Source organism: Lissotriton vulgaris, chromosome 8 (genome assembly GCF_964263255.1).
Source record: "Lissotriton vulgaris chromosome 8, aLisVul1.2, whole genome shotgun sequence".
NCBI lineage: Eukaryota > Metazoa > Chordata > Amphibia > Caudata > Salamandridae > Lissotriton > Lissotriton vulgaris.
This window is the reverse complement of record NC_141696.1, coordinates 279,257,760-279,279,356: the sequence shown is the minus strand read 5'-3', so window position 1 is coordinate 279,279,356 and position 21,597 is coordinate 279,257,760. Positions and strand designations below refer to the sequence as shown.

Below are 21,597 nucleotides of genomic sequence, written 5' to 3'. Positions count from 1 at the left end.
CCTTCGCTCCCAAAACCTCCAGAGCAGGCCTTTGCCCCCTCTCCTGGAGATTCCAAGTAAATGCCTGCAATGCTCAGGTTTGGACCTGGACATGTTTGCCAGGTTAAAAGGGGAGTAAAGGACACACAAAGTTCAGCGAAGACTGGCTTGGCAGTTCGGGCTGTCCTGCTCCCATGAGGCACAGTGTGAAGACTGATTTGCATATGGCTGGGTCGGAACCGAGGTGGCGAAGTGAGCTAAATAACAATGATAGATTCAACACAGATCTGTGACCGCAGGTGAGTGTCTGACAAGTTTCAGCGCTCCGTCCATCATCTCCTTGTGTTTGCTAGGTTAAAGAATGGTTTTTTGGGCGCCAACCCCCTTCGCTCCCTGACCCAACTAACCCCTTGCAACCGAGTGAGACTGCGCCAAATTCATCTGCCCCTGCTTCGGATGGGTGACCTACAGGTTTGGAGGGAGAGTCTGACTACGACCAGTCCTGGAGACTCTCCTCCAATCCCCCCTGCGGAGGAGCATGGTGAATCCCAGTAAGATCTCTTGGAACACGTGGAACTGATGTATCCTCTCTCCTCAGAATGGGCGGCAGGTGACAAAGTGGCCAAATATGTGGCCGGGAGGCTCAGGAAACCCCTAGAGCTGGAGGACAGAAATCGCCTTCAGGCAGAATCTCCCCGGCAGTCTTTGGATGGTAAAGTGGTTGTTACGCCTCAGATAGATGCAAGCATAGCCACTTTCCTGGCCAAATACATCAGAGATTCAAAGAAAGGTCTCGATTGCTCCTGGCAGTCCTGCCAGGACTGAACGGGCCCTTTAGTAAAGATAAGCGATATGGCGGAAGAATCCAAGGCATCCAGAGCTTTAATCTCCACAGAGGTACTGTTCAGCTGGGTACAACAGGCGATTATTTTTCTCTGCAACAACAACTGCGGCATCTCTACAGAGAGGTGCAGGTCCTTGCTCATTAAAATTGACCCCCAGCAAGGGGAGTTGGCGATGTCAGTCAGGTGGGGTGGCATAAGGTGGGTTCTTTGGCGAACCGTTCATCAAAGATCTCAACAAATTTGTGTCGACCTTCACTTGATAAGGCCCAATTAACTGTCAAGCGCATTTTCAAAGTGAGTGTATTCACCCGGGCCGGCTGTGGTAGGGGTGCTCAGCTGGCCGTTCCCATTACTCTGCCTGTGGCAGAGGCCAACCTTCCCAGCGAGATCAATGGCATGACTTCTCGCGCTTCGGGGGATTTGACCCGGTCGTGTCACAGAGGCTACCACAACAGACCCCAAGGTAGAGGATCCAACTCCAATTCTCATGGCGAGTCTTTCACTAACTTTCTGCAGTCGTTTGGGGGTCAACTGGCACAATTTATAGACAATTTGCACGCTCTCACTTCAGATATCTGGGTGCTTCTATCAGTACAGGAGTTCTGCAGGTTTCCCTTTCAACATCTACACCCTCATACCATCCTTTTATCAGATACCTCTTATTCAGCGGAAGGTTCAGGAATTCATCACCAAAGGGGCAATTTGTCCTTCAAATCCTCATTCCTCTGGATTTCTAAGCAATCAATTTCTGGCCCGAAAGCAGGATGGTGGTCATGGGCCTGTGATCAATCTCTGGAAATTTAATAAGTGGTTGGTTTCAAGATGTGAGGGTGTACACCTCCTTCGCGACCCGCTCCAGCCCAATGACTGGATGGACCTCAAGGATGCTTACCTCACAGTCCTAATTTTTTTCCTCCTCATCGCCGGTTTCTTCAATTCCAATGGCAGGGACATACTTTTGAGTTCACCTCTACCTTTTAGCCTGCCGTCGGCCCCTTGATGTTTCACCAAGGTTCTGAAGCCAGAGATAGAATGCTTGAGGGTGTCCGGTGCACGAATGATAATGTACCTAGACAACATGCTGCTTATGGACCAATGCCTGCATGCTCTGTCCCGTCATCTGCAGATGGCAGTGGAGCTACGACAGTCCATGGGGTTTGTGATCAATCAAGCAAAGTCAGGATTCTCCCCTTCACGCTCAATCACCTTTCTGGGGTTTGTGATCGATTTGGTGAAGACTACTCTGAGCCTTCTCATCAGGAAAATGGCCAAAATCCGACATAAGTTGAGGTGGATGCTAGCAAAACCTTGGACCTCCTTCTGTCACATAGCCAGAACGGAAGGCCTGCTGTCATCCTCCATTCCCGTTATCTTCCTGGGGCCACTACACTTTCGGCCCCTCCAATGCCAAAAAGCATCTCACCTTTGCCGCGGTCTCACTTACTCCAAGTAAGTTCCTTTGTCCAAAGACTCCAAGGAAGAGCTCGAATGGTAGATCTCCCATTTGGAGGCGTGGAATGGTCATGCCACTTTTGTCTCACACCTGGATCTTGTGATTGAGTCCGATGCCAGCGGTTCAGGCTAGGGAGTTCATTGTGGAGAGTTCGCCACTGGTCGGCCGCAGAACAGTCCCTCCATATCAACTGCCTGGAGCCGATGACAGGTTCCTTTTCAGTCAAATGTTGGACCAGTCACGTGCAATTGAGTGTCCTTTTGAAGATGGACAACATGGCGGTGGTCCACTATATCAACCAGTTGTGGGTAAGCGGTCCAGAGCCCTCTCGGACCTGGCTAAGACTTTTGGGAATACTGCCTGTAGCATCATGTTTCGGTCATGACGGAACATCTAGCAGGGTAGGCAAAACCAGGTGTCCGATTTGCAGGCCCCCCCACCCCTGAGATTCAAGCCTCTGGAAACTTCTCCCAGCAATGTTCAAAGCTCTTTTCTCCATATGGGGCCCGTTCATGATTGACTCGTTTGCGTTCCGACTCGATCATCAGCTTCTCTGGTACTTCAGCTGGAACTTGGGCGGATGGTACAGTCAAGAGGTATTGATCGAGCTAGTCTCAATGGATGAGTTGGTGTCTGCAACTGAGTTTGGGTCCTGTGGGGGCTAACGTTGTCCACATCCTAAATTTCACGGCCTCTTTAACTTTAGGAGGAATGTCTTACAGATCGGTCAATACTTCTAGATCCTTTGGTTAAGAAATTGCTATGCGGCATTAGATTGTCCCTTCCCCCCGGAGCCCAGGAACTGGGTTCTTTGGAACGTTAATAAAGTTTTGAACTTCTTGTCCTCATGGCCAAGTAGCAGGTATCTCTCTAGGTAACAGCTGTCGGCCAAACAGGGCATTCTTTTATGCTGGATCGCCTGCAAGAGGGTTTCTGATGTTCGGGCCCTATACATTACAGGAAGATCCTTTGCTCCGGACGGGGGTCATGTTTCACATTGCCGACGAACCAAATGATATTCCTGGGTGATTTCTTACACAGCTGTTCCTGAGGCACCCAAGTTGTGTGTCGTAAGATGAATCAAGGATTATGGGACTATGACTGCAGAGCTTCGTCCTCATGGGGAGAAGCAACTGTTGATCACTTTAAGGAAACCTTTCCAACCAGTCTCTTCTCCAACCATCAGTAGATGGGTGCGGGGATGAATGCAGGAAGGGGGGAGGGATACCAAGTATTTCATGCACACTCCGCTCAAGGCGCAATGCTTCAAAAGCCTTTGCTACTAGTATCCTTTAGTACTCCCCAGCAGGATTTCCTAACTGACATAGTGTCCAAAATTAAATCAGGCTCCCCCAATGACCCGGAGCCCGCGAGAATACTTAGGGAAAGTATAAATACGCTGGAACACCACATACGCCATCTCTTGGATCTTTCATTTGGGTCGGGAAGTGTCCAGTCAGCCTGGAAAGAGGCAGTGGTATTCCCGCTCAAGAAAAAACCTAACATTAGTGCGGAGCAGTTAGATAACTTGCGCCCAATCTCTCTTCTCCCCTATTTCTCTAGAATTGGGGAGAAATTAGTTAATAAGCAACTGACAGAACACATCGAAACATGTAAACTTCTTCACCCAACCCAATCAGGCTTCCGGGCATCCCACTCGACTGAATCCGCCTTACTCCGGTCAACAGAAACCATACGCAAGCTGGTGGATGAAGGCCACACTACAGCGCTGATCCTTTTGAATTTAAGCGCTGCTTGCGACATAGTAGCACACCACATCTTGCTGCAGTGTCTGAAAAAAGAGGGAGTGAGAGGCAGAGCTCTGGAGTGGCTGGAATCGGTCCTTCAGAATCGCAGCTTTCAAGTAGCCCAAGGACCCCACCGGTCGAAGAGTATCAGGCTGAATCAGGTAGTGCCCAAGGGTCTAGCTTGAGCCCCACCCTTTTTAATCTCTATGTAACACCAATAGCAGAGATTCCTGAAAGGTTTGGGGTGCAAGTAGTAACCTATGCTGATGACACCCAACTCGGTGTCTCTCGCCCAGTCAGATGGGGCAGCAGCCAATAACTTCTCGATGTGCTTACAAGCTACAGCTGCCTGGATGGCCAAAAATTGGTTGAAATTAAACTGAAGCAAGACGAGGTGCTGGTGGTGGGGAACGCACCATCTGTGTGGACATCGGCATGGTGGCCGCAGGTACTGGGGCATGCACCCTCTCCCAGCGAACAAGTCAGGAATTTGGGTATCTGGCTAGATAGCAAAATCTCCTTCGAGCACCATACTAGACTAGGCAGGACAATGCTTCGGTATCCTGAGAAATATGCGGAAAACACTTGACCTACTCCCTACTTCGGCCTGGAAAACAATGGTCCATGCTCTTGTTACATCTAGGTTGGATTATGGGAACGTCCTGTACCTGAGAGCCAATGTCAAATGCATCACCAGGCTTCAGCGTATACAGAATGCGGCTGCCCGCATGATCTTGATGTTGCCCAAAACCGCGCCATCTAAGAAAGCCCTGGAATCTCTTCACTGGCTGCCGATTAAAGAACGGGTGTTCTATAAAACCCTGCTGATTAGTCATCGCATCATGCAGGGGAAGGGGCCATCTTATCTTATGGAACTTCTGAGCCCGCATATCCCTGGGCGCGAGTTGAGATCTTCCGGGAAAGGGCTGATGAAGGTTCCTAAGTTTAGAAGAGCTCGGATGGGTGGGCGCTCCTTCCAAGTTCAAGCTGCTCAACACTGAAACAGACTCCCACCCGAAATGCGATCAGAGACTTCGGAACGCATTTTCCGGAAACAACTTAAAACCTACCTCTTCCCTCTGGTTAGAGAGTGAGGAGGTTCGTATTTGAGAAGCTGGGGGGGGGGGGGGGAACATGCCTGATTAATTGTTGCTAGCCACATCACAGCAGGGGGACACACTGACCTCAGTGTAACCAGGCGCTTTATAAAATGTATTATTATTTGCTTTTGGAACCCGCTTGGAGGACATTCTGAAAAAAGTGGAATGGTCCTAGGATTCAACATTCAAGAGGTTTTGTTTCAGCCAGTCTCCTCCATTGGGGCTCTAGTGGCAGACAAGCTTTAAACTAGCATGTTCCTCGTCTCCAGGTCCTACCATGGAATGAAACATTTCCTAGCTACCTTAATGGAAAGTTTAAATTCTATTAAGAACTCGGAGGAAAGGAGTAGCCCACCCTCTGATGAATCATGACCCACCGGAGTCAATGGATCTGCTTATTGATGTATGTAAGGTTTTTTCCTATCACTGGACTTCCTTTTTAGGTGATGTATCTTGATGGTACAAGTGATTTCCTTGTCTGTGGCTATACTGTTGATATAGTTTGGTGAAATACTTCCCCAGGTTGATAACTGCTTTCTAAATTACAGGGACGGAGTCCTTCCAACAGGAGTGAAGTCTTAAACGGTCGACTTGGTTGCAGGATGAAAGAGGACAATAGAGGAATAACACCTTTTACTGAGGCCTACAGCACCTGATTGGACATGGACTGTTCTTTTCAAACTTCACTGTTTTCCCTGAGGTTATGGGAAACTAAGTTTGTTTTTGGGGTTGACTGCAGAGATTGTATTGTGGCTGCCATTTGATTAAACGAAGAAAGTAGAGCATAATCCTCGCCACAGAGTCCTTAAAAGAATTTAAACTTACCATTACGATAGCTAGGAAATGTTTCATTCCCAGACATGAGTTCAGCAGACCCAGTTTATTCTCAAACCTATAACTCACGTACTTACTTGCTTAAAAGTTACTTTTTCATACCACTTTATAAAAAATAAAATGTAAACAAGTATTGGCAAAGCCAACAGATTTAACCTTTACAATGTAAGTGCCAAACTACGGACTTTGCAGAAGGTTGTTTATAAAGCATTGTTTTAAAATAATGCAAAAAAGATAGAAAACTTCAAAACACTGGAAGAAAAGGAAATGTATGTGTTAATGTATCTCAAAACTGTACATGAATTCTAGGTTTTCTACCTTTGGAAATGGCAAAGTTTATTTTTCAAACACTTTTATTCGGGAAAGAGTAAACAGTATTTAAAAAGAAAAAAGTAGTGTCAGAATTTAAATTAATTTCTTGCCAATGCATTATTTTTGTTCGACAAGACTCTGAACCTAAATATATTCTTCAGCTATTTGGTTCTCAGCAGTGACCTAGGGATCAGATTTACAGCCTCCAGAGCAAGAGACATCTCTTTTCCACAATGCTAAGTATACCTGCGCCTAAATGCCAGCTGGATGAGCAGAGCCCTGCCACAGGGACTGTGTTTTCATGCAAGATGTAAAATACAAGCAATAAATCAAACAAGCATTTGCAATGCAATAGGTCTCACATTATAAAAGTTTGAGCTGTTGGCAATGCTAATTAGAACACAACACTAGCAGCTCAAAGATACAGCAATGTGAGGCATATTGCATTGCAATTGTTTTTTTTATATAGCATGAAACAGCGGCTGTGTGTGGTTGTGTGTGTGTGTAGGTGAGTGTGTGTGGTTGTGTGTGTGTGTAGGTGAGTGTGTGTGGTTATGTGTGTGTGGTTATGTGTGTGTGTAGGTGAGTGTGTGTGGTTGTGTGTGTGTGTAGGTGAGTGTGTGTGGTTGTGTGTGTGTAGGTGAGTGTGTGTAGGTGTGTGTGTGTAGGTGAGTGTGTGTAGGTGAGTGTGTGTAGGTGAGTGTGTGTAGGTGAGTGTGTGTAGGTGAGTGTGTGTAGGTGAGTGTGTGTAGGTGAGTGTGTGTAGGTGAGTGTGTGTAGGTGAGTGTGTGTAGGTGAGTGTGTGTAGGTGAGTGTGTGTAGGTGAGTGTGTAGGTGAGTGTGTGTAGGTGAGTGTGTAGGTGAGTGTGTGTAGGTGAGTGTGTAGGTGAGTGTGTAGGTGAGTGTGTGTAGGTGAGTGTGTGTAGGTGTGTGTGTAGGTGAGTGTGTGTAGGTGTGTGTGTAGGTGAGTGTGTGTGGTTGTAGGTGTGTGTGTAGGTGAGTGTGTGGTTGTAGGTGTGTGTGTAGGTGAGTGTGTGTGGTTGTAGGTGAGTGTGTAGGTGAGTGTGTGTGGTTGTAGGTGAGTGTGTGTGGTTGTAGGTGAGTGTGTGTGGTTGTAGGTGAGTGTGTGTGGTTGTAGGTGAGTGCGCGTGGCTCTGTGTGCGCGCGTGGCTCTCTGTGTGCGCGCGGGGGGCTCTCTGTGTGCGGGGGGGGCTCTCTGTGTGCGGGGGGGGCTCTCTGTGTGCGGGGGGGGGGCTCTCTGTGTGCGGGGGGGGCTCTCTGTGTGCGGGGGGGGCTCTCTGTGTGCGGGGGGGGCTCTCTGTGTGCGGGGGGGGCTCTCTGTGTGCGGGGGGGGGACTCTCTGTGTGCGGGGGGGGGACTCTCTGTGTGCGGGGGGGGGACTCTCTGTGTGCGGGGGGGGGGACTCTCTGTGTGCGGGGGGGGACTCTCTGTGTGCGGGGGGGACTCTCTGTGTGCGGGGGGACTCTCTGTGTGCGGGGGGACTCTCTGTGTGTGGGGGGGCTCTGTGTGTGTGGGGGGGCTCTGTGTGTGTGGGGGGGCTCTGTGTGTGTGGGGGGGCTCTGTGTGTGTGTGTGTGGGGGGGGCTCTCTGTGTGCGGGGGGGGCTCTCTGTGTGCGGGGGGGGCTCTCTGTGTGCGGGGGGGGCTCTCTGTGTGCGGGGGGGGACTCTCTGTGTGCGGGGGGGGGGACTCTCTGTGTGCGGGGGGGGACTCTCTGTGTGCGGGGGGGACTCTCTGTGTGCGGGGGGACTCTCTGTGTGTGGGGGGGCTCTGTGTGTGTGGGGGGGCTCTGTGTGTGTGGGGGGGCTCTGTGTGTGTGGGGGGGCTCTGTGTGTGTGTGTGTGGGGGGGGGGGCTCTGTGTGTGTGTGGGGGGGGGCTCTGTGTGTGTGTGTGTGGGGGGGCTCTGTGTCTGCTAATACTCTCTAATGCTCACCTATTGCAATTGTAAATGACAATACCATTTATGTTTTAAAAAACAAAAAAATAGAAAAAAAATGCAATTTGCAATGCCAATATCTCTAACTTTAACAAAGACGAGACGAGAGGGGAAAATTCTCAAGTTCAATTATTGTTTTGCCTTTTTATAGTACACAAACAGATAACAGGTTCAAGGAAAATGGAAATACATCAAGATAAAGGAAATCTCAAAGAAATAAATCGAATAGGGCTTCGTAAGGCACATAAACACAGTACCTAATAAATTTTATTTTTTTGTAAAAAGCCCAAAATATACAATTAAGCTTACCTTCTAAATTCAACTCAAAGCAGATGTGGCAGAATGACAGTGTTTCTACATCGGTTCCAAGTTTACAAATACTGCAAACATTCTCATCATTCAAATCAATATTTACAAACTGCTCTTCTTCAATCATTGTGCCCCTAAAAATAAAGAAGTATATTAAAAGTAGCACCAATTTAATGTCATCAGTGTAAGCTTAGTAGAAGAGAACAAAACATGTTTCTTATTAGCCAATCACCACTAGCACACCTTCAACCGATATAGATTTTAACAGAAGAACAAAGTCTAGACATATGGGCAACAAGCTTTCACTAGGACACAATCTTTTACGTTTGCATAGTCAAGCACAACAATAAAACCAGTGTTTATGTGTACCATCGTTATGGTATGTCGGAGTGTGGAAGCACGGTAAGTATAAAAGCAGAATAAGTGAAAACATGTTATGTCATGTATGAATGAGAGACTGTATTTGAATAAAGAAACAAAGGTGGGCAATAGTAGGAAGAAGGAGTTTAAGCAGAGAAGAAGAGAGAAGATTTAGTTGTGAAATAAAGGAAAGGGGAGCTACAGATATCTAAAGGTTTATTTAACATGTGCATGCATTGAAGGGGGTATTAGTGGTTTTGTGAGTGTAAATGAAAATGTGCATTACTAATAGTGTACAGAGCAATTAATCTACACCTGAATGCTGGTGTATAAATTGACATAGAAACAAATTTGCTATGACCTATTAAAGTGTTTTTCCTGGCTTAGGCTAACTAGGCTTCAGTTAGGCCTAAACACCTTCTTGCCAAAAAGGATGCTGTGACATGAAATTTCTCTGTTTATAGTTGTGCTCGCTAATACGTGCAGCAAAATGTGGATTTGTTGATCTCTGAAGGACACCGTTTTCAAAGAGGGCTTGAAGCTTTGTAGCTTTGCTACATGTTTTCAAGGACCTTCTGCTTGCACACAGTATTGTACTCATTCACAATGGTTAACTGTTATGTAACTGGTTTGTTCTGAAGCCTCCAGTCGACTTAGGGTCAGAAGAGTTGAATTAATATTCATGTGGGAGGGTTATTGCTAAAGTGATAGGGTGACTATTTATAAATCTGTAATTTGATTTGTTGAAAATCTAATTCTTTGCTCACACCACGGTGACTGCAGTTTTAATGTTTTTTTAATAGAGTAAATGGTCTTGAATTTGTGGTTAAGCTAATCTTTTTGGTCTCTAACCTAGTCACTGCGGCGCGAAATCCGCCGCAGTGCTGGACATTCCAATTGTGGGCGTGGTCATGACGGCTCCCGACCGTCATGAGCACACGCCCACCGTGACTCATGAAGGCCGGGAGCCGTCATGAGCATGGAAGAGGCTAATGGGGATGCTGCTTGACTGCTTACTAACTTTGCTGCACATTTGAGACTTAGTCTATTTCTGATTTTGCCTATTATTCTCTATTGCAGAGAGCCTGCTTGACAATGCTTTTATCCATTTAACTGAGATATGCTGCATCAGCTTTTTACTATTTCTGTATTGTATTTCTTGGAATGTTGTAATAAACCTTTATAGTTTTTCTAAATTCCAATCTAGAACTCTCGATTTGAGTCAGTCCTTTTCTTTATTAACTATTTTGAAATGATGTTTTGAACCTTGTCTATGGGACACATTCATTGCCTTGTGAACAGAGCTTAACACAGTCCCCGATTCACCCAACTCCTGTGCGGGCCACTGAGCTATAACATTTTAGTGGTACAGCATGTCCACAGGGTAATGAGAATTAGACCCGTCAGCCTTGGGTTGGTCTTCCCCCAAATGTTTTGCCAAGCTTGCCTTACTTTTTGCTGATCTGTTTTGTTTGGCCTCAGGACTCTGGGCACTTTACCACTGCTAACCAGTGTTAAAGTGCATGTGTTCACTCCCCTGAACCATGGTGACATTGGTTCATCCACAATTGGCATATTTAATTTACCTCCAAGTCCCTGATAAAGTGCACTATATGTGCTCAGCGCCTGTAAATTAAATGCTATTTATTCGTTGGCCTACAGCATTGATTGTGCAACCCATTCAAGTAGCCCATTCAACATGTCTCAGGCCTGCCATTGCAAACCCCGTATGTGCTGTTCAACTAACGTGTCGTCTTGCCATTTAAAGCCCCATGCCAAGCCTTAAACTCCCCTTTTCTTAAACATGTCACCCCTGAGGTAGACCCAAATTAGCCCATCAGGCATGATGCAGTATAAGTAAAATGCAGGATATACACTTTTTCGTTTTACATGTCTTATTAGAGAAAAACTTCCAAATTAATTTTTACTACTGTGAGGTCTACCCCTCTCTTAGGTTAACATTGGGAATTCCTCGTTACATTTACTACGAGTAATTTCTGATTGAGGAACAGTAGAACTGTCATATTTGGTAACTATGGACTTGTAATAATAAATCCGCTCTAATGGTAAAGTTGGATTTATTATTACAACTTTAAAAATGCCACTTTTAGTAAGTTTGTTATTTTTCTGCTCTAAAGCTCCATTTGGCTGCTGCCTATCTCCAATACACGTCTGGGGTGGGTGACGCTGGGCCTTGTGCATTCCCTCGAGACAGCCACACACAAAGGAAGCTTAGGTGTTCTGATGAAGCACTCGCATCTTAATGGGTCTTCTTGGGCAGGAAGGAGTGAGGAGCTGACACACCTGAATGCGCTGTGTCCTGCTCCCACACAAAGGGCTACCTAACCCCCTGTAGTGAAGGAGGATCTCTGTGCACTTCAAAGCCCCTCTTTGAATTCTCCCCCACTTCAAAAGGCACGACTGGGTATATAAACTGGACTTCTGACCCTACCAAATCAGTACACTTCTGGACCTGTGGATACTCTGCCAGGAAGAAGGACTGCTGTGCTGCTGAAGGACTGCCACTGTGCTGGATTGATACTCTGGAAGAACTGCTTTTCAGCTGTGCTGACCTGCCTGCTGCCCGCTCTGCCTGGTAGAAAAGGACTAGACCTACACCACTTGAACTCAGTGACTCCAGGTCTCGATTTGATATTTATAAAGCGCAGCATTCACCCGAAGGTATCAAGGCACTAGAGATCAGCTGTACATACCCCGGAAAGTAGAAAAGAGAGCGATCCAGCTCACCGCTAGACTATTAACATCCAGGTATTGAGGGCTTTTCTGAAGGGAAGCAGAAGTGGGACAGATCTGCGAGCAAGGGGTAGGGAATTCCAGAGTTTGCTTGCTGCCACCGAGAATGCCCTGTCCCCCCACTTCTTCTTCTTGGTTCTTGGTACTGACAGTTGCATTTTTAGCGAGGAACGTAATGGTCTGCTGGGAGAGTGCCAAATGAACAGTCTTCAGCCTTGAAGGGTAGGGAGCATACAATGATTTATGAACCATACAGAGAGATTTAAAACTAATGCATTGTTCAATGGGAAGCCAGTGCAGACGATCTAGCCCCTTCCTGATTGTTTTCTGGGAATGTTCAGAATGAGTCTTGCCAGAGCGTTCTGCAGTACCTGAAGTTTGGTGCTGCACGCTCATATTAGCAGCCAGGTACAGAGCGTTTCAGTTATCAAGTCTGGACATTACAAAGGCCAGTGCTACCTGTATTCTAGCTGGTCGTAGGATAAAAGAGAAGATTTTTTTTAACATCCTTATCAGCCAGGAGCATGTAGAAATTGTTCGATTCACTTGGATATGGAAACGGAGTTCAATATCCTTCAAGACGCCAAGGTTCTTAGCCTTTTTGCTCGGGGGAGGACAGCATCCCAAAGAATGAGGCCAGCAGCTACCGTTCCACTTGGATACCCCTGATCCAAATATCATCCCCATTAAGTTTCAAAAAGTTAGCAGACATCCAGTCAGCCACTCTAGTCATATATCCAATGATATTTTCTGACAATGAGCCCTGTCCCCTGGGGATGGTAACCATAACTGTGTATCATCTGCATATGACACCACCTCCAATCCAAAGGAATGGACCACAGTTGCAAGGGGTGCCACATACAGATTGAACAGAGTAGGGCTCAGAGAAGATCCCTGTGGGACTCCACAAGGTAGAACATAGGAGTCAGAGTGAAAAGATTTAAAATTCACTCTTTGGGATCTCCCTGCCAGAAATGAGGACAGGAGGGCAAGTGCTTGATGTGAGATACCAAGACTCCGTCCAAGCTGGTCTGCTTGCCTCCTGTTCTGAGGTCTCAGGAACATCAAAGACTTCCAGGAGCAGCACCAGGACTCTGCCCCTTTGAATCCAGTCCTGGGCCCTTAGAAATGTGTTTTCTGAGTGGCAACTAAAAAAAATCCATGCATAGCCGTCGTTGCCCCAGTTGGAACAGACACCTTCCCTTCGGTGCCGACACATCGCCCCTTCGAAGACTTCACACTGCCGGCTGTGCGGCTCGTCGACGATGCACTCCAGAGTGTGCAACTCGATGATGGCACATCGCCTGCGAATCTTAAGGATCGGAACTGGTGCATCACCTCCCTGCTCCTCATACCTTACCCTCGACGTTGACATATCCTTCAACCAAGATACTTTTTCAGCGGGGCAAGTTTGGACTCTATATCCGACTCGTGCCCCATTACGTTCGGCCTGAACTTTCGGATTGGACTTGGTCAAGTGCGATCAGATAGCCAGGGTTGACGCTTTTTTGATTTAAAGCACTATATTTGCAGATATTCATTATAACCCTGGTACTACTTATAGGATTTTTGGTCTTGTTTTGTTAATTAAATTAACGTTTATTTTTCTAATCTGGTGTGGATTCTTTTTGTGTAATGTTTTCACTGTTTTACTGCTTGAAGTGTTGCACATATACTTCACACATTGCCTCTCAAGTTAAGCCTGCCTGCTCTGTGGCAAACAACCAGAGGGTGAGCACAAGTTAATTTATGGTGTGTATCTGACTTACCCTGACAAGGATCGTGGTCCTTATTTGGACAGGGTGCATAACTTTGCCAACTTGAGACCCAATTTCTAACAATAAGGGATTGGTTGAATGTGGGCTCTGAGCTTTGCATGTATGCGTGTTTGTGTAAACACTACATTATGGGTTTGAGAGCAAAGCAGAACACACATTTAGGGGAGAGCACTGGTGTATGGTTATTTTATATTTAGTTCACAAAGCATGGACTCATAAATGGACTATGGTGGTTTATTCTTCTGCAGGTAGAGGCCAGTTTTATTCCAGAGATATGTGAAGGAGTGTATCAAGTGGCTTTTTGTATAGAGCAGATTATCGCCCTATCTCGGAAAAGAGCGCCATGCCAAAACAGTATGCAAAGAGAAATATTTTGTGTTTTTCTGTTCTGCTAGTATAATATTGGCATCCAGGGCCAGAAGTAGATCAATTGGGAAGAGATCAGTGTGGTTATTTTAATAAATCAATTTTATTGATCTTAAACAAGAAAAAACAGCAGTATTCAAATGCAGCATGTTACAGCAGTTGTAGAGTATACTCATGTTACATACACAGAGATGTGGAATTCCTATAGCACCACTTCAAGGACATATTATTTGGGGTCAAGGGCAACAGGATTTCATGTGTATTTTGGCCTTGGGACAAGTAGGCCCAACCCCCTGCAGCACAAACACTTTGGCTGCCAGTTTGCATTACCACATTATGGATCAGGGAAGTGCGCTGTCTGCAGTTAAGGTAATAATGTTGTCCATATGTTAATGCTGTTCAAACTTGTATTTATGGTTCATTAATTGGAAGTCTTTATTATTAGGGTGAACTCTTTAAGTAAATGTAAGCTCTGACTGCACTACTAACAGTGGTTCCAGTAGGAAACAGTGTACACACGTTTTCAAAGTTTAGCAATATGAGGCTATGTTTAATGTTTACAGCATGCTCTCCGATTTGATGGAAATATTTGCAGAAGCTTGAAAGCATTATTGACGATTCCTTGTTTTCAAAATAAAATGTTCATAAAAAATTAAAGCAGGAAAAAAAACATTTAGCTAAACTACTGTAAAATTTCAGGTACTATTTATTTGCAGCATCATTTAGTAACGTGTTGATGCATGCTAGCATTTCCCAAAAATATTCATTATGGAAAATCAGTGTAACCAGTTTCATTGTGAGTATGGGAAACAAAAATAAACAAGCATTCGCAAAGCATGTGTGGGTATTAATATAAAATGCACTGAGAGGGCATCTTAGAGCCCTGGTGTGGTTCCTGACAGCTACCCGCCATTTGCCACCACCAGACAGGTATCTGGACCCCTGGGTAAAGGGTCTCCTCTCTTTGGGTCCAGAAACAAGGCCCATCATGGGCAGAGGTGTCATGCCTCCTTCCCCAGGATGGGCTGGGTCCACGAAGGGTAAGCTTCAAAGGCATGCCACCTTTGTGAGCGGACCCTGCCTTTTGCTGCTCCCAGTAACAGGCTCCCACTGGTTCGGACCCCCACTTAAGGCTGGAGAATCAGTGGGGAAACCAAGTGAGGAAGAGAGGAGGCAAGGTTCAGAGTCGCCGCAAAATACTAAATTTAGGGTCAACTCTGAACCATGCCTCCTTAGATTTGAGGAAGAAAGAAGAAGGACCCAAAAGCCGAGAGGACACCGACAGTTTTGACCCCAGCCCTACCAGCCTGTCCCGACTCAGACCTGCTCACAGCGAAAGCCTGGCATGTCCAGTAGCCATTCAGAACCCAGAGGACCTGCTCTGCCTGTATTCTGTACTGTTTTAAAAACAAATACAAACAAACCTTTAACAATTCGATTTCAACCCCAATTGCATTTTCTTGTAAAGTTTTGCATTTGAAAGTGTATCCTACTTACCTGTGCCAAGTCCTGCTTGGTACCAGAAATAAAATATAAGAATACCTTTTTATGCTTACCTAATTGGTTTGGATTCGTTCTCTGAGTGTGTGCCATCAGTCTTGATTGAGTATTGTATTGTAATTGCATTTGTTTTGCGCTTACTACTCCCGACGAGGGGTTGAAGGATGTTTTTCGGCGAGTAGCACGCTAATCCGGGACCCATAGAGGATTAGTGTTAAATTAGTATAGCGAAGCATGCAAGTAAATTTTAAGTGGTGGATAGGTTAGTCAATTATTTGGATTCGGAAGGATAGCAGAAGGGTAGAAGAGGAAAAAAAGTTTGTATTTATATAGCGCTTTTTACCCCCGATTGGGGTGTTGAAGCACGCTGCTCCGGAAACCCATAAAGGATTAGTGGTGAAATAGTATGGTGAAATATGAAAGTAATTTGAGTGGTGGATATTAGTCAGTTATTTGGAGTGTGAAGGATAGTGGAGGGCTAGAAGGGGAAGAAAGGTTTGCATTCACATAGTACCTGTTACCCCGGAAGGGTGTTGATGCGCTTTTCTGGCGAGTAGCATGAGTGAACAAAATACATGTTTAACACGCCCAACTGATAAGGCTAACTGCCCGACCACACTACCTCAAATAAAGCTGTTCCTGTTTGTCTAATTTAGCCTCTGTTAAACCTCTGGGGATCCACGGGACTCGGTGCACACTATACCTTGCTTTGGTATAGTATATGCAGAGGAACCTTACACAAAATGTCCACAAATACACCATTATTCTATGTGGCATATTTATGCCACATCACAGCATCATTTTGGCACAAGGTCAACGAGGAAGACCAGAATATGAGTAGCTGTTGTCCACAGCATGTTTTTTTGTGCAGAAAAATATAGCTCAAAATGCCAGTTTTCTATTTCGCTTTTTCCTCATAACTTTGCGTAATTATGCAAGCGCAAATTACAGAGATTTCGCACACTCCAAGTTAAAACTATTAACTCAATGTGTGTACCCATGAAAAAGAAAAGAAAAATAGTTGAAACCACGCTGCAGAGTATCCTAATACAACAAAAAAACAGGCCTTTTGCACGTGCCGCGTAACAAATCACAAAAAAGCATGAACGATTACCGGAGATTCATTTAGAATTCGAGTCAGCAGATACTCATGGAGAGCAAACACAAGTACAAGTCAAGCCAAAAGAAGGGCTATTTAAAGCCAAGCAGCTCATGAGGCAAAGCGCACATGCAAACATCTTAGCTGTGCTAGAAATAACACGGTTCTGTCAATTAGTCAAAACGCAAACCCTCACGGTGAAAAACCCCTCTCAATTCAAAGCCTTACAAAAACGGAACAAGAAAGACCCAGGGGAGGGGTATTCCGTGTCTTGAAGCAGGAAGGATCTTTAAACAAATGTGTGCTATAATCATCTAACAAAGGGTGGAAATGCCTCAAGCGTAATAAAGTAAAACTCCCATAACCCAGTCGATGCGTCTCCACCCCCTTTATAAAGCCACTAAGACGCAGTGTTTGATCTTCTCGTATTACAAACTCGGACGGGCGAAAACCTGCGACTTCTTAAAAGCAGCTGCACCTCCCCCCATCACGCTGAGGCCATGCAATTCACACACTTTGTCTGTCACTCTCCTGGTCACTCTCCTTCTAGTCTGGAAAGGTTTCTCCTGAGAAATGCTGCGGCTGGGTGAACGTTGATTAAATCCCTCACAACTGACTGCATCACCAGGTTCACTGTCACTACTTAACGGAATGTTGTGCTGCAGGCCATGTTAAAGAATGTAACCGTTTGACAGCCATGACGGTCTAAATACTGTGTAACATTCAGCAAGTGACCACATCCTTCAGGAGTTAAGTATTGGCTAGTGAGTGACACAAGACAGACTTACTGTCTGTAAACTACCAGCGTTATATTATTTCTGACCGGCCTGCTTTTTCACATGCAGAAACGTTAGTAGACCGTCGTATGAGCATCCAACAAAGGCATATAAGTGTATAAAAAATCCAAGAGGACAGATCAATAAGGATTCATCGCTGGGCAGGCTTAAGTACACAGCTCTGGTCAAACTATCTTGTCCTGCACAGCACAAAGGGAAACCAGGGAACTCAACATTTCAGACCATAAAGGAAAATGGCAAAACATATAGAAGTTGGCTCAGGGGAGAGCAGGGAGGACTGACATATCAGACACTAACTAGGGTGACCAGAATTTTAAAGCAAAAACTGGGACATGCCGTAGATACAGACGTAGAACTATGATTTGGCAGACGGCATAAGACTGGTATTGTGGCAACACCAAGGAGAAATTAAATTGCAGATTTGATCCAGAGTGCCAATTGTGTACCTACTAACCAATAAATGTTGCTAGGCAATCCTGCATAGTTATGAGGAGACTAGTCGCCATATCTCTGAAACTGGCCTTGATACTACAGGTCACCCGACCTGTTAAGACGCTTTAAAAAGGTAAATCTTAAGTAGCCCGACAAAACGCCGCAGCTGTGTTCTAAAGAGTGGTTGCGGACACTGTCCTTGCCTGCTCATGAAAGAGAGCAAGAAAAAAAATAGAAAAGAAAAAGTGATAAACACTGGGGATTTATGAAAAATGAACTATTTATCTGTAGTGTATATGCTTACTGAGCACCATCAAACCTGGACAAGCATCTCAGTAACAAATTCTGAATGAAAGACAAGCCAGTCTTCTGGTAGTGCTTCCCCAACAGCATTGATAATATTAACCACAAGAAGCTGCACAACATTCCAGCTACTTACGTGGGGGTGGGGGGGGTTACGTGGCCTGTGCTTAAAAGGTTTATCTCCTTTCTTTAATGCACAGTCCAATTCATATTCTCCAGATCTCTTGCAATGACTTACCAGGTGCCGTAAGTTACCTGCTCAAATAAAACAAGAAGTATCCAAGGACAAAAACATCATGTAGAGGGACTGTAAATTACTTGCACCCGGTTACACATGAATTATCTTCCCCATGCACCAACAAGTTGGAGTCATTTAGTCTTAAAACTAAAATGGCCTATTATCAAGTTAAATCCCTCTAAAATGAATCCTTCATAACAATATTTTCACACCATAATGCAAAACTGAAAGAACAATTGATAATCATGTGAACCACAAGCTCCCTTGCTCCCCAAGAAAGGTCTATAGGTTTGTACTACATTCCAGTTTCAACTTAAAAATACACATAATCAGACAAGCACATTAGCCATTTTCAGTTCTCCACAGAAATATCATACATGTGTACAACAAAATTGCCTGCTCATCCAGTAAAGGCATCATGACCAGAATTAAGTTAAACTGGCATCTCTCAAATCTCTTGATTTGGCACAAACTCAACGGGGGGAAAAAACATTAAAAAGAGAACAGCAGACCATGTCCTAAAGTTGGTGATATGTCTGAGAAATATCAAATAATTCCTGTCAAATTAAAATATACAGACCAATCACAGGATCCCAAAACCAGAAGGGAAGACGTCCCAAAAATATATTAGTAATTCATAAGACATTAGGAAATATATCAATTTTTGTTTACAAAAAAGGTTGTAGTAGTCCATCTTTATTGACTACCGCAACCCAAACAAGGACAGGAAGTAAGCGAGGAACTGAACTAGAGGAAAGGAATTGGTTGGAAATGTGTTAGAGAATATTAGGGGAAAACGAGATGGAGTTTAGGGGGCATAAGTATAACCTTCACCATTAAAAAGCAAAAATCACCCATGGTATCTTGCCCAAAAGGAAAAGTCATAGTAATTTCTCAAGATAAAAGTCATCCACCAGTTTACTTTTCATCTAAATTAGCCTACTCTAGCACTCATGCGTTTTGTTTTAATTTAAAAGCTATTCTATCACAAAGAAAGTTATCTTCGTGAAGACATCTGCACCAGCTACAGGCTAGACTGCCTGTTGCGAAAACGACTAAAACACGAAAAGCAAATTACACCTCCAGCTTCAAAATATTTTGGTAAAACGCCAAAGCAACCAAACAGGCCTTTACTTGTTACACTTTGACAATTCTATACGAGAAGACATCAAAACGAAAGATCTTCTAAAAATGACCGGAAAATATATTTTCAAGACTCTTTTAAATCCAATAAATTACCACAATCCTATCAATGAAACTCCTGAAATGTGGCCTATTGTCATCCACTTCTTGTCTCTACTTTAACCATGGACAGACATTTGCCAAAATGGAATAGCATAAATTATCTAAAATATGTTTCAGTTATTAACAACATCAGTTGGTTGTCCCCTTAACGTAGCCACAGTCTACTATTTGCCGCTGATTAATAATGGTAAGGACAAGCATTTAAAACTATGAAAAAAACGTTATTTTCTAAGACTTAGTTCATGTCCCCCTAAGACCAGGGGTGTCTTGAGTAGTGACAGATGAAGTCAGGGGTGTCAAAGAAAGGTCAAAACAGGGGTAGCTACCGTTACACCGAAACGATGTCCTTTACTTTCAATGTCGAGTTGGTGGTCTGCCAGCTTGCTATTTTGGACCAGAACGCACACAACCTATGGCCTGGATCAGCGCTCAAATACATAAACAGTCAGGAAGAATGGGGCAGCAAAAACAAACATTCCAGAATAAGACAAGGACAGCAGACAGCGAGACTCTGGCCCGGAGGATCAATGGCATTAACCACAGCAGGACCTCGGTCCATTACTGTGGAAACCCTAGCTGGAAAGATGACTAGCGCAGATCAAACTTCATAACAGCGGCAATTGGCGCTCTGGTCCCAAATCTGGAAGATCAGGGTCAGATTCATAGATATCAGACAGGAACAGTCGGGACAGGATAGAGACATCGGTGAACAAAAAAAAAACACACTACATACAAACCTAGCACATCTCTAATACAGCCACTGATCTGGATGGGCCTGCTTTCGTGTCGGTCCATAGATCGAGGCCAGTGAGTGTGTGTGGGAGCCGCTGCGCTGCCCCTTCGCTCGGTAAACACTGCTGCCTGGACGGCTGGCTGCCCCCTGGCACCCACCACAGGTCGAGCTTCAGGGCTCGTTTTAAGAAGCGCGTTTAGGGGGGGGGGGGGGGGGGGGGGGGGGGACAAAACATCAATCTCGCAGGAGCTGTCAGGTTCTTGAAACAACCCACAGGGAACGAGGGAATGTTTACATCTCCGTTTTAGGGAAACGAACTGTGGGGTACCCAATGCAGAAATGTCAGCCAGGGACGGAAAATATAGAGAGAACAGCTAATACAACAAAAGTGCCGAGAGGTAATTACATACAAAAAAACCTACATGTGTTGTTAAGAGGCCGCTGGTCCTACGGTGCTCTTTGTTACATCCCTCTCTTCGGGCACAGCTGCCCACTGCTGTAGCTGCCGCTTCCTCACTATTGTTCCTGAAGCTCAGGCTGTTGCTGCTGCCAGCATGGACATCCCCTAGCATTGAAACTAAAGAAGGACGCGCGTAACAGAAGCATAACCGAAGCCACCTTCAGTACTAATAAAGTCTGGTGGCCATCTTCGCACTTTCGTACGTGTTAGAAACTTATGGAAAATTCATGTTATACTGAATTATTATCAGCAACTGTTCATGTGCCTTAAAAGTGGTATATGTTAGAATGCTGACACAAACAATTATTGCCTAACAGTGGTATCACCTTTTTTGGATATTTTATCACAACTAGCTGCAGCAAGCTGGTAATACGAAATGTATTGTGTTTTCCATGAAATGCGTCGATTTTTATTATACTCTACCAATTCCCATTTTAGGCAGCCATTATCTCCTGTCCGGTTTCTGATTGTTAGGCTCAGAAATGTTTCTAGTACCGTTCGTCTTTCAGCGCAGCGGCCATCTTTAACTTTCGTCGAGAGGGCTTTTCTGTAGTCAGATGTCGAGGTTTTACCACTACAACAAAAGTATTTGATTCTTTCAAAATAGGCACAACACTGCGATACTGTTTATCTGTAGCACGAAAGTGACACATGTAATATTTACAATTAGCTTTAAGGCTAATTGACCGTAAGATACCTTAAAAAGTGGCAGCATTTCCATTATCACGTTTAAAGGGGTGCATCTTTCTTAGAAAAACCATACCGGACATTTGTTTATTTTTTGTTGTTGTGGAATACCCAAGAAAGTGGATTTTTTTTAATTGTCAGAAATATTTTGTAATCTTGCATTTCCACATTTGTTAGATCGATCAATCATTCTGAAACGTTTAGAGCACTCAGATACTTTTAAAATGATTTCTTTATGTGTCTGTTATTTTACGTTTATGTTTCAGAAGGAAAAAATACCTTATTTCGCATACTTTCACAATTTTTGAC

At 44.8% G+C, this 21,597-nt stretch overlaps 1 protein-coding gene across 2 annotated transcripts in view; it reads right to left on the bottom strand.

Annotated features, from left to right (window-relative positions):
• The window catches only part of C8H21orf91 (chromosome 8 C21orf91 homolog), a 90,451-nt gene extending 69,731 nt beyond the window's left edge, over positions 1-20,720 (bottom strand). Inside the window, exons 1-2 of one of the 2 annotated variants that reach the window (XR_015299272.1) lie at positions 20,564-20,695; positions 8,537-8,670 (exon numbers count right to left, since the gene is read on the bottom strand). Coding sequence is in view for 1 of the 2 variants with exons in the window: in XM_086934045.1 (XP_086790171.1) it covers positions 8,537-8,670; positions 20,564-20,565 (136 nt within the window). In the remaining variant the exon portion in view is untranslated. Of the gene's footprint in view, positions 1-8,536; positions 8,671-20,563 lie in introns of both variants that reach the window. The other variant, XM_086934045.1, reaches the window with a different exon arrangement.
• Positions 20,721-21,597: the final 877 nt, after the last annotated feature.